This window comes from Mauremys reevesii, linkage group 22 (assembly GCF_016161935.1).
Source record: "Mauremys reevesii isolate NIE-2019 linkage group 22, ASM1616193v1, whole genome shotgun sequence".
Taxonomy (NCBI): domain Eukaryota; kingdom Metazoa; phylum Chordata; order Testudines; family Geoemydidae; genus Mauremys; species Mauremys reevesii.
Genome location: NC_052644.1, coordinates 7,993,792 through 8,006,771, shown reverse-complemented (window position 1 = coordinate 8,006,771; position 12,980 = coordinate 7,993,792). Strand labels below are relative to the sequence as shown.

Sequence of the window (12,980 nt, the reverse complement as noted above, 5' to 3'; positions counted from 1 at the left end):
TATTATATTTTGTTGCATCTGTTGTGATGAAGTGGGAATGTTCTTAATATTTTCTCTGAATACTGTGTGGGTACCTCAGTTTCCCCTGCAAGATGCCAACTGAAGGTGTTGGGGACAAAGAGATCAGATGGCCTCCTTGTCCAGAAGAGACACAGAGGCCAGAGGAGGGAGTGTCAGTTTGGAGCTGGCGGGGGAAATTGGGAGAGACCCAGAACTTGGTTCTGGGCTCCCCACCCCCCAAGATGGACCTGACAGAGGGGTTCTGTTTTCTGTACCAACAAGCTCTGTTTAAACTGTGTTCCCGTCATCTAATAAACCTTCTGTTTTACTGTCTGGCTGAGAGTCACATCTGACTGCAGAGTTGGGGTGCAGCGACCTCTGGTTGCCCCAGGACCAGCCTGGGCAGACTCACTTTGGAAAGTGCATGACGTGGAAGGGCATGCTGAATGCTCCGAGGTCAGACCTAGGAAGGTGTAAGCTTCTTGCCCTGGAGACAGTATGCTCCGAGAGAGGAGGCTCCCAGAGTCCTGACTGGCTTTGTATGGAGATGTTCCAAAGCATCACAGCATCCCCTTCCACACCGTGCACTTCCCAGAAGTCCGCACAGGCACTGACACTCCCTCTTCCGGCCTTTGTCTCTTTTCCAGGCATTAGGAGGCCACCTGATCTCTCTGTTCTCCAACACCTTCAGTTGGCACCTTGCAGAAACTGATTTGGGAGAAATGAAGTAAAAGCTGCCCAAACTGAGCTTGAGCACTCCTGAATTTTGAGGTGTTCAAATCTGGAAGGCAGGTGCTGGGGTGGGAGAGGGCTGTGGGCTCCATGGGGAGCATGGCAGCAACTGTCTGGAGCTGCATGGAGCCAGATACGCTGGTCTGAGTGGCACAGTAAGCGGTTTGGGGTTGGAGAAGAGGTAGGGAGTTCCGGGGTGCAGGCACGGGACAAGGAGCAGGGGGAGTGGGCTGGGTCTGAGGTTCGAAGGGGCAGTCAGGGGACAGGCAGCAATTGGATAGGCATGGGAGTCTATGAGGTTTATCAGGGGACAGGTAGGGGGTGCGGTCCTGGGGGGGGGGTACGTTGGATGGGGGCACTGGAGGGGGCATTTGGGGAAAAGGAGAAGGGAGGCTTAGATAGGGGATGAGGACCCAAGGGGCAGTTAGGGGCAGGGGTCTCGGGGGGGGGTACTCGGGGAACGAGGACCAGTGGGGCTGCGCTAGGGGGTGGAGGTTCTGAGGGGAGGTTCTGGGGGGCTTAGATAGGGGGTGGAGGTTCTGGGAGGGGTCTGGGGAGGGGGCAATCAGTGGACAGAGGCTGGGATTCAAAGGGTTCTGGGCTGCTGGCAGCCGCGGGGATCCCAGAGCCCTTTAAATCCCAGCCCCGGCTGGGAGTCAGAGGACTCTGGGCTGCCTACAACCGCGGGGAGCCCAGAGCCTTTTAAATCCCAGCCGGGGCCGGGAATCAGAGGGCTCTGGGCTGCCCACTGCGGCGGGGAGCCCAGAACCCTTTAAATCTCAGCCGCTGCTGGGATTTAAAGGGCTCTGGGCTGCCTGCAACCGCGGGGAGCCCAGAGCCTTTTAAATCCCAGCCGCGGCCGGGAACCAGAGAGCTCTGGGCTGCCCGCCGCGGCGGGGAGCTCAGAGCCTTTTAAATCCCAGCCACGGCCGGGAACCAGAGAGCTCTGGGCTGCCCGCTGCGGCGGGGAGCCCAGAGCCCTTTAAATCTCAGCCGCGGCTGGGATTTAAAGGGATCAGGGCTGCCTGCAACCGCGGGGAGCCCGCAGCCCTTAAAAACTCAGCCACGGCAGGGATTTAAAGGGCTCTGGGCTGCCTGCAACTGGGGGGAGTGCAGAGCCTTTTAAATCCCAGCCGCGGCTGGGATTTAAAGGGCTCTGGGCTGCCTGCAACCGCGGGGAGCGCAGAGCCTTTTAAATCCGAGCCGCGGCCGGGAATCAGAGGGCTCTGGGCTCCCCGCCGCAGCAGACAGCCCAGAGCCCTCTGATTCCCGGCCGCGGCTGGGATTTAAAGGGCTCTGGACTCCCCGCGGTTGCAGGCAGCCCAGAGTCCTTAAATCCCAGCCGCGGCTGAGATTTAAAGGGCTCTGGGCTCCCCGCCGCAGCGGGAAGCCCAGAGCCCTCTGATTCCCGGCTGTGGCTGGGATTTAAAAGGCTCTGCGCTCCCCGCGGTTGCAGGCAGCCCAGAGCCCTCTGATTCCCGTCCGCGGCTGAGATTTAAAGGGCTCTGGGCTCCCCGCCGCAGCGGGAAGCCCAGAGCCCTCTGATTCCCTGCCGCGGCTGGGATTTAAAAGGCTCTGGGCTGCTGGCAGCGCACAGCAGGGGAGAAACCTAGCTCCAAATATTGCTGGAGCAGAGCCCCTGTCTGTGAATATTCCTGGGGCTAAAGCCCCAGGAGCCCATATAAGTCGGCGCCCATGAACCTCACTGCTGAAGCAGCTGGGCAGAAACAGTGTCTCATAGCAGGTGATTTCAGCTCTAGTGATCACTGAAACCAAAAAGACTCCTAATGGAGCCTTCATTAACTCTATCTTTGAAGAGTGGTGAGGGGCAGATTGAACCATGCCTAGACCTCTCACACAGACCCTACATCCCTCAGCAGGAACACCCATCTCCACCCCCTCTCACTCTTGATAGGGGTCTGGTGTCTGAGCCCCCTGGTTAGTGAGTTCAGTTCAGTTGTGGGTGACCCCCTCAGTCAGGGCAGGCTAAGCACAGTTCTGCTGCCCTTTACTCAGACAATCAGGACAACAACATTTCACTGCCCTGCATTCAAGTACTACAGCGATTTGTAACCAGCACCAGCCAACACAGCTCTGTCTGCTGGATACCTAGGCAGAGTGGGTGTGTTCTTGTAAACACAGTCTGGTCCTGAAGCCTTTTCCCCCTCCCCAGCTCATCACAATCTGATTCCAACCTTGCTTTCCTCTAGCTCAGCGGTGGGCAAACTTTTTGGCCTGACGGCCACATCTGGGTGGGGAAATTGCATGCAGGGCCATGAATGCAGGGCTGGGGAAGGGGCCTGGGGTGTAGGAGGGCTGCAGGGTGCAGCAGGGGGCTCAGAGCAGGGGGTTGGTGTGCTGGAGAAGTGTGGGGTGTGGGAGGGGGTTGGGGTACAGGCAAGGTGAGGCAGGGGTTCAGGGTGCGGGATCCGGCCAGGAGCCACTTACCTGGAGTGGCTCCGGGGTGTCAGCGGCGCGCACCAGGGCCAGTGCAGGCTCCCTGCTTGTCCTGGCTCTGCGCTGCATCGCACTGCTCCCAGATGTGGCCGGCACCATGTCCTTATGGCCCCTGAGGGAGGGCAGAGCACTCCGTGCACTGCCTTCGCCTGCAGGTACTGCCCCCGACACGCTCATTGGCCGCAATTCCCTGTTCCCGGCCAATGGGAACTGCAGGGGCAGAGCCTACAGGTGAGGGTACTGCACGGAGCCCTCTGTCCCTCCCCCCGCCCCCAGTGGCCGTGGGGACATGGTGCCAGCTGCTTCTGGGAGTGGCATGGGGCCAGTGGCACCACAGGGGTGGCAATCCCATGGGCCAGATACAAAGCCCTGATGGGCCGGATCCGGCCCGTGGGCCGTAGATTGCTCACTCCTGTTCTAGCTTGTTCAGCCATCTGACTGTGCATCCTCAAGGTCCAGTCTTCTAATGGGGCTTTGCTCCACCACGTGTGACTGTCTGTATTGCTGCCCCACAGGCACACTGAGAAGATCAGGCTCAGCCACGTTTCTGCATTGCAGCAGTGCCTCTGGCCAGTCCAGTCAGGGGCCCATTAAGCCTAGCCCAGGATCTGCGTCTCAGGTTGTACATGGGCAAATACAAGTTAGGGCTTCTGAAAACCCATCCGCACGCCAGTCTCTCTATCCCAGAGTTGCTGCCCCTCTGTGAGGACACAGCTGTCAGCCCAGCTCTGCCATCATTCATCTGAGACTGGTACTGGGCTGGGAGCACTAGACATGAGTGCAGCAATGGCTGCCACAAAACAATGTTGCCAAGTCAGTCGTGGCAAGTGAGGAGGAACCACAGGGGCAGATGTTTGCTTCAGGAGGGGGCCGATCTGCTTGTAGGAAGTGTGCATTGCCTCTGCACTGGTCGGAACCATTGTCAGCCTGGTGCCCAGCAGGTTCCTGCCAGGCGTCCCTGCGCTCCGGGCTGTTCTAAGGGGGATGGACTCTGGGTGGCGATTTCAGGGAGCTATGGAGCCAATACATGTAAATTCGATGCTGATGTCAGGCTAAGACAACCACTAATGACACGGTGATTGTGTTCAGCTCCCAATCACCAAGATGCTTATGTCAGCGTCTGCCCCTCAGCACTGCACAGTATCACACTGGAGCGAATACCAGCGCCAGGAGTGAGGGTGTAAATCTGCTCCCCAGGAGGTTCCTGCCAGCAGTGCGGGGGGTGATCTTTTTAAGTGCTCTAGTGGGAGCAGTGGGTCAGACTGCCGTCCAGTCTGCCTAACTAGGTGAGAGCTGGCTGGGAGGGGAGTGGACAAACTTCAACATTGCCCAAGTGATTAGCCTGGTCAGTGGTGGGGACCCCTTGACAGGCAGTTGCTGTGTGCAGAGACCGGTCAGATCGGTCGGCGGGAGGCGCTACGTTCCCCAGCGACAGGAAAGATCAGATGCACAGGAACCTCCCTGAGTGTTTATTCCCTTGGGTGTTTGCAGACGCTGGCATCTCAGAAGTGGCTCAGATCCGACTGGTGAACAGCAGGAGTCGCTGCGCTGGGAGGGTCGAGGTGCTTCGCAACCAGCAGTGGGGAACTGTGTGTGATGACAGCTGGGACTTACAGGATGCCAGAGTCGTATGCAGGCAGCTGGGCTGTGGGACGGCGTTATCAGCCCCAGGAGGGGCTCGATTTGGGCCAGGATCAGACCGTATCTGGCTGGATGACGTCAACTGCACAGGGACAGAAGTTGCCCTCTCCGATTGCAGGGCTCAGCCTTGGGGAGTGAATAACTGTACCCACGGAGAAGATGCCGGTGTCGAGTGCTCAGGTAACCTTCATCCATCACTTCACTGTGGGTGGTGCAGGGATCTGGCTGGGAAGCTTTCAGCACAGACCCATCTCTCCTGTCTCATTCAGCGCTGACCCATTGCCCCAGCATGGTGCTAAGGGCCTGTACTGCCGGTAGGGGGGTGTCAGTAGGGGGCGCTCTCCGTTTGCAGATGTGCTGGCCCCTAATGCCGTAGTGCAGGGCTATGTGCCCCTAGCATGAGGAAGCCTTGTCTGTGCCCACTGGAGGGCATATCCCCAACTCCCTCGGCCACAGGCCACACAAGCCGTTCCCTCTAGGCCTTGTGGAGGGGGGTGACCTCTCTGCAGGTTGGCATAGGCACACTTCACCCCTCAGGCCTCCGAGCGTCCCCCTGCAGCACCCAGTGCCTGTCCCGCTGGGCATTCACAGCAGTCACAGATCTGTTGCTCCCAAAGGAACAGGGTCTCAAGGTGACCAGCTCTTCCTCCCATTTCTGCCCCAATCAGCACACAGCTCTAGATCCCTTCATAGTCACAGCAAGAACAAATGATTTCACAGAGTGTAGAGATTTGAGGGGCAGCAAGGAGAAGGCTTGGAAAAAAACAGTTTCATGGCCAATAAAATCGTACCACGCTGACTAGAGCCTGGACTCATTGAACGAGATACTTTTCTTTCTGGTAGAGCAACGCTCACCCCACAGTCCTTCCAGGGTTTTACTCCAGGCCTGACTGTGATCTCCTGTTCCTGAGACAAATGCTGTCAGCCGCCTCCTGGGTGAAAGGGAGCTCTTGTCCCCTCTCCTCTTTCCTTGTAGGTACAGACCATTGTCTCTTCCCAGAGGAGGTCTCTCTTCGGAGACTTGTGCTGAGGGTCCTTTGTCTTTGTAAATTCTCAGGCCCACACTGCGCCCAGACAGTGAATACAGCCTGTCTCCAGCCTGTCTGTGCTTTGTTCTGTGTGCTGATTGGCTCAGCCAAAGGGATTGCCATAGCACAGGTGACAAGCTTCACTTAAACACTTCTGGAGCCTCATAATCTACATTTTACATCTCTCTTCAACGATGTCCCATACAAACATCTTGCCCCTGTTAGGTCAGCCAGCAGGCTGCTGGCTCTTGGTAGAGAGCTCACATACCACCTTTGGTGAGCTATTGTGCATATATCTCACCCAGGGGATCCCTGTATAACTCTAGGCATCCTTGTGCCCTCTGCCAGTTGGCATCTAGTTACGTCTGGGCCGGACTCCTCTGCGGCACAATGGGGACCTGGGCAACTGCAGCTTCTACTGGTTGGATTTGGCGTCCATGGAGCCTGCAGCCGCTCACTCAGACTAAAAATCCAGGGGCAGTTTCTCAAGATTCCGGTTCCTAATCACTGTGTTCTGGTGGATTTACATTTCAGGGAATTAGTCCTGAAGTTGTAACTTCCCCAAGATCTGGACACAGGAGATGCAATTCTTCCTCACTTCCTGCCCTACACAGCCTACATATTCCCTGTCCTGTTTCTCAGCTGCCCTGTCCTACCCCAGAAGTGGCTGCATGTCAGTGGGGGGAGTCTTCTTCTTTTGTGTATATCACAAGTCGATATCTATGTAACCTTTCTGCCAGTGACGTCGGACGTGACCGGGGCCAGGTTTAATATCTATGGGTTCCTTTCCAGCAATATAACACAGATCCAGCTTGAGCACTCACCCAGTAACCTGGGACAAGTACACACCACCCCCTGGGTGCTTCTACTTGGCAAAGCTTCCCCTCTTGCAAGCACAGAGTCTCAGTGCAGAAAAGAAACGTTTTAATGAAAGGAGGGAAGGCCCCCAGCATTAACTTGGGAAAACGTCAGAAACAGGATTTATAAACATAAAGCCATGAGCAAAACACCTCCCCCAGAGTACATTGGGCAGTGTCTTTTGCCTCAGGTTCTTGAGTCCAGCAACCAAAAGGTCCTTTAACATGCCCCTCCCTTCTCCCTCCACCGCACCCCACTCACAGGGGTTGTCCTTGGTTAGTGAAGACCCAGAGTTCAGAGGTTCACCTGTGTGAGTTCAGCTCCCACCATGGGGTGGGGAGGAGAGCGCCTGGCTGATCTGCTGTCTGGGTGCTTGCTCTGGTGGCAGCTGCCCTGCCAGCCACTCACCACTCTGCTCACCCTCACCTTCTGCTGCTCCCGGCCTCTCTACTGTGACCTCTGCCGGTCGCTCTCTTGAAGCTCCACCCAGCTCTCAGTGACTGTCAGCTCTTAGTGGGGAACCCTCAGTGCTGAAGCAGGCTGGGCAGAAACACTGTCTCTCAGCAGGTGATTTCAGCTCTCCTGATCACTTAAACAAAAAGACTCTTAACGGAGTCTTCATTAACTCTATCTTTGAAGAATGGTGAGGGGCAGATTAAACCATGCCTAGACCTCTTACCAGGGCTGTAGCAACAAAGAACGTGGCCCCCTCTGAACATATGTCCGGGGCCCCTTACAATGCAGAAACTGGAATGCGGTATTTATTTTATACAATATACAGGGTTCATATTATGTATACATAGGCCTACAGTGTACATGTATTCCGTTTTTATGCAAAGCGCTTCTTTCGAGCCTTGTTCTCCGCAAATTGGTTAATCAATGCGTCATAGTCCAGAGATCTGGCAATCTTGTTTTCGATTGAGATAACTGCAAGCACAGAAAGCCTGTCATCTGTCATGGTTGAGCGCAGGATATTCTTGATCAGTTTCATTCTGCTGAAGCTCCTTTCAGCACCGGCGACAGTAGCTGGTGTGGTCAGAAGAATTCTGATGCAAATGCAAAGATTTGGATATATCTCCTGAAGGCTGTTCTTGTATATGTACGTTAAAAAATTGTTTGCCGTGACAAGTCCTCTCTCTTTCTCAATGACATAAATAAAACGATTCAATTCCATTATGAGTTCGTTGGCATCAATGTCTCCCATTTTTCTTTCAAAATTTTTGCTGTGATTCTCCAGTTCATTTTCTCTGTGACACTGCTTCAGGCTGTTAGCGTTGTACAGAAATCCAAACAACTTATACCACTCCACGAGTTGGTCAAATCGCGACAAAACAGAAGATATGGCCTGATCAGTGAGAACAAGAAAGAACTGCGATTTGAATTTTTCTTCGGCAGAAAGACGACTCGAATCATCAGCACATTCGTAATCAAACATTCTCTTCTTACGTCGCACCCTGGTTTCTGGAAACACCTGCTCAATACCCATATGATCTGCTATTTCACGTGCATTTGTGACCACAGAGTTATATCCTGTATTTCAATAGTCTTCCAAAAACTTCATTGTAGCACCGACTTCTGCCTGCAGTACGTCAGTTGACACATCTGGTGACTGAATTAATTTGCTGGTTTTATTGACGTGAAATAGTATATCGTACCACGTGTACACAGTCAGAACAAAAGGCCACGTAGTAACATGGTCTAAAAGCGCACCGGCTTCTGTTGCTGTATTGCCATCTTTCTTTTCGAGCGCATATTCTCGCAAAGATGACAAAGCATTGCACAATTCTTCAAGGTGATAATGCAATGGCTTCACAGCATCAATTCTCGACTCCCAACGAGTGTCCGATAACCCTTTAACAGATATTGGCATATGTTCTTGAAGTATATCCCAATGTGAAGGTGACGAAGAAAAGATAATGTATATTCTGTTAATCAGACCGAAAAAGTCAACGGCATATTTCGATGACTTTGCCGTGTCTGAGATCACAAGATTCCAAGTGTGAGCTCCACATGGTACATACAAGGCACGGTCATTTATTTCTAGCATGCGGGCTTGAACTCCTTTATTCTTTCCTCTCATATTTGCGCCGTTATCATAAGCTTGGCCTCTCATGTCAGCAACGTCTATTCCTAAGTTGTTTGCCTTTTCAAGAAACACTTCCAATAAGCCCTCGCCAGTTGTATCATGAACATTAAGAAAACCAACAAACGCTTCATGAATATTGACACCATCTTCACCGTTGCATTCAACAAAGCGTAACACCACAGACATCTGTTCTTCATGTGACACGTCGGGAGTACAGTCCAAAATAACTGAATAATATTTTGCTTTTTTAAGCTGCGCTATGTTGGCCTCTTGAATGTTACTGGCAACAAGTTGAATCAGCTCGTTTTGGATCTGTGGACTGAGGTACTGAACATGTGTCTCTGCCTTCTTAATCCTCTGTAAAAGTTCGCTGAGGACAGTATCATACTTTGCAAGCAATTCAAACAGTCCCAAAAAGTTGCCATTCGAAGGATCGCCGAGCTTTTCATTACTTCCTCGAAATGCCAAATTTCTTTCGGACAAGAAAATAACGACATCAACCATGCGTTTGACAACATTTCTCCAGAAATCTCTTTCTTTCAGAAAAGCCTGCAATTCGAGTTGGTCAATAGATGTACGGTTTACTATGCCTGACCGAAGGTCAAACCATTTCACCATACAGTCTTGATGACCTTTGCCTGTTTCATGCTGGTGAAGTCTTTTTGACAGTGCTTTCCAAGCAGATGTTCCACGACGTAGTGGTATGTCGCCAGTGCCAAATAATTTACAACTAAAACAAAAAATGGCATCTTTCTAAACTGAGTACATTAACCATGAACGTCTTATTTTCTCGCCATTTGCCATGGTTCGATAGAAATGAGTACTTGTGAACCTCCGTCTTTCCTCGTTAAATGGAAATTCGTAACTTTCATTCTGCTGCGGTGGGCCATGTGCAACAATGTCACACACTTGCCTGTCCGATATTATAGACGGCCAATCTCCTGGATCATCAGTCAGTGGTTCAGATTCAGATACTTCTTTCCCGGCAGCAGCTGGAATATCTGTCACAGTTTGTTTGGTAGAACAACTGGCTTCACCTTCGACCTCACTTGAAGCACTTCTGGATACTTCTGGATACGATTCGTCACTGCTAGCGCTGTCCGTTTCACGTGCCTGTATCTGTACGATGGATTGCAGCGCAAAATACGTTGACAACTTTGGAATTTTCTCAAGTTCCTTCTCGGCATCTTTTGCTGCCTTTCATTTACTAGCTCCACTCTTATACATTCTCTTAGACATCACAAAGCACGCTTCTACTATAACTAAATTAATAACATTTATCCGCCGACCGCCATTATGAATGCAAATACACATTCTTTGAATGGGTCCAACTAAAATTCGAAACTGACCGACAGACAACTGATGTAGCCAATAGCATTATGATGTATCATAATGACTTCACGGTTTTGTCAGTAAAACTGACATGGATTGTGCAATAGCGTCAATAAATGTCACTTACCTAGTTATACCTTACATTTTTTTGCCACTTTTAGGGGCCCCCTTCCTTGCGGGGCCCCCTCCGGTCAGAGGGTACAGAGGGCGCTCGCTACACCTCTGCCTCTTACACAGAGCCCACACCCCTCAGCTTGAACACCCATCTCCACCCCCTCTCACTCTTGATAGGGGTCTGGTGTCTGAGCCCCCTGGTTAGTGAGTTCAGTTCAGTTGTGGGTGACCCCCTCAGTCAGGGCAGGCTAAGCACAGTTCTGCTGCCCTTTACTCAGCCAATCGGGACACCGGGGCAGCCCTAGAATAGCTGTCAGCAACTGGCGCCCTAGGTGAAATCTGTAATCAGAGCCACCACCCCCAGCCCCAAGGGCAGATCTAGGCTGAGGTTTTTGGTAAACTGGGAAACATTTTGCCCCCTTTTTCCTTTTAAGGTTTTTAAGCATATTTCTAAACAGAGGCGTAAGTATTCGGTTTGCCCGTCCGTCTGTCTGTCCAACCAATGTTTCTGAGATCAGATAAAATAGAGACACGACATTTTCAGAATAGATTTGTACACGACAGCTAGATGATATTTTAGTCTGATTTCAAATAAAAATGCATTAAAAATGTTAATTATAATTTTTATTATTACAAATCCAAAATCATCCATTACGCTGTCCTGCTTTAACTGCCATTACCACCACATCCAATATAGAAAGAAATAAGAAAACTCTTCAATGAACTTTAACCAGTATTTACAAAACACTTTGAATAAAAAACACTGTGCTCGTAAAACATGACTTTTCTTGCTTTAAGTTTTGCAAATTCAGTCGCTAGTTCTTTTAGATCCAGTTTTCCAGCTATTTCATGCTCTACTGACATTATGGCAAGTCTAACAAGTCTCTCTTGCACCATTGTTGAATGCAGATATGTTTTTATCAATTTTAACTGAGAAGCTACGTTCCCCACTAGCTATGGAAACTGGCAAAGTTAAAAGAATGCGCAGAGCTATAAAAATGTTTGGAAAACTGTCTGTGAGTTTATTTCACAAACAAACTTCAGTAATTCTTCAGGAGTGGAACATTTCTGAAGTTGTCTTGAAAAAGCCTGAAGCTCACTACACAAGTCTGTAGCATCAATGTCTTTTGAATTTTCATGAGTCAATGCCGACTCTAGTTTTATACAAAATTCTCTTATCTCTTTTGCTGTTTTCTTTTGCAAGCTGTGGATATCATATAGAAAGCCAAATACGGACTAGCTGCTGCATCTGTTGAAATCTTTCGTCAACTGAGTGAATAGCAGTATCAAGGACTGTGAAGTAGAAATTCACTTGGAACCTTTGTTTTGGGTTCTGAATGGGTGCGTCTTGCCCTTCATATGAAAACTGCTGTTTCTTTTGCCGAATACGAACTGGCTCTGATTCAAATTCTGTTGGAAAGTTTTTTCTTCAGCAAGCTTGAGAGAATCTACCAGTGTCCTTTCGAACCCTTCATCACTTCTGAATTCCTCCAGAATATTTTTAGTTTGCTGCAGTTTTTGAATAGCAGAATGTATGTTCAAGTTCTTTTCCTGAAGCTGCTTACTAGTGAGGTTAATCTCGAAAAGGATATTATACCACAAAATGAGTGAAGTCACAAATTTGAACTTGGAAAGGCCATTTGCAAGAGCTTCTGCATCTGAAGCCAGATGATCCAGTAAAGGTAGAATCATCAGAAATTTCAATTAGAGCATCATAAATGTTTCCAAGTTCATAGCAAAGAGGCTTCAAAGCCTCAGTGTGACTCTCCCATCTTGTCTGACTAAGTGGTTTCACGGTTAGAGAATTCACATGGTGAGTCAAAATCTCCCAACAGCGGGTTGAGCCTGAGAAAAACACAAACACATCGCACCAGGTCAAAGAAACTTCTTGCCTCCAAACAGCGTCTAGTAACAACCAAATTCAGAGAATGTGCACTGCAAGGAACGGAAAAGGCCCTAGGATACATTTCCATCATTCTCCTTTGCACACTATTGTCTTTACCCTTCATATTACTCCCATTATCATAGCCTTGGCCACATAAGTTTTCAACAGATAATGTCATTGATTCAAGCTCTTGTAGAATAGTTTCAGTCATAAATGCTCCAGTCGTCTCCTTCACTGGTACAAAACCCCAAAAATGTTCCTTTATGAGCACTTCAACATTATCTTCACCTGCAGATTTTTCCATATCCACAAAACGAATGATCATCATCATTTGTTCAACACGACTCACATCTGGTGTACAGTCCAGTATTATTGAAAAGTATTTTGCAGAATGAGCAGCTTCTACAATTTTATTTTTAATGGCTGTAGCAGGGTGATGACCCTGCTCCTGCCCTGAGGGGCTTAAAATAGCCCTGGAGGAAGGTTGTGGGTGGGAGCGGCTAAGATGGGCTGATTGGGAAGTGGCTGCAGCTGGGCCATACCCCAATCAGGCCACAGCTGGCCTGTATAAAGAGGCTGGGAGCCAGAAGCTCAACAGTCTCTCTCTGCATACAGAGAGAGAAGGGCCTGGCTGCAGGGAACTAGAGACCGGGTACCTGAGTGGAGCAGGGCTGGGGAAAGGCAGAGGAGCTTGGGAGCTCCAGCCTGGAAAGCCCCAGGCTGCGGCCTAGCAGAAGACCAAGAGGTACTGGAGGTTGCAGAGGGCAGCCCAGGGGTAGGCCAAGGCATCAGGTTCAAACCCCTTTGCCTATGATGAGTGGCTGACACTGCAGTCTGCCCCAGGGCG

The 12,980-nt window shown here is 50.6% G+C and overlaps 1 protein-coding gene across 4 annotated transcripts in view; it reads left to right on the top strand.

Moving 5' to 3' along the window:
- LOC120388091 (deleted in malignant brain tumors 1 protein-like) overlaps positions 1–12,980 on the top strand; it is a 55,774-nt gene that overhangs the window by 25,466 nt on the left and 17,328 nt on the right. For 3 of the 4 annotated variants that reach the window (XM_039509665.1, XM_039509664.1, XM_039509663.1), the window contains one exon: positions 4,681–5,010. The exons of the other annotated variant lie outside the window; for it this stretch is intronic. In XM_039509665.1, coding sequence (XP_039365599.1) covers positions 4,681–5,010 — 330 coding nt within the window. The remainder of the gene's footprint in view (positions 1–4,680; positions 5,011–12,980) is intronic. 4 annotated transcript variants of the gene reach the window in all.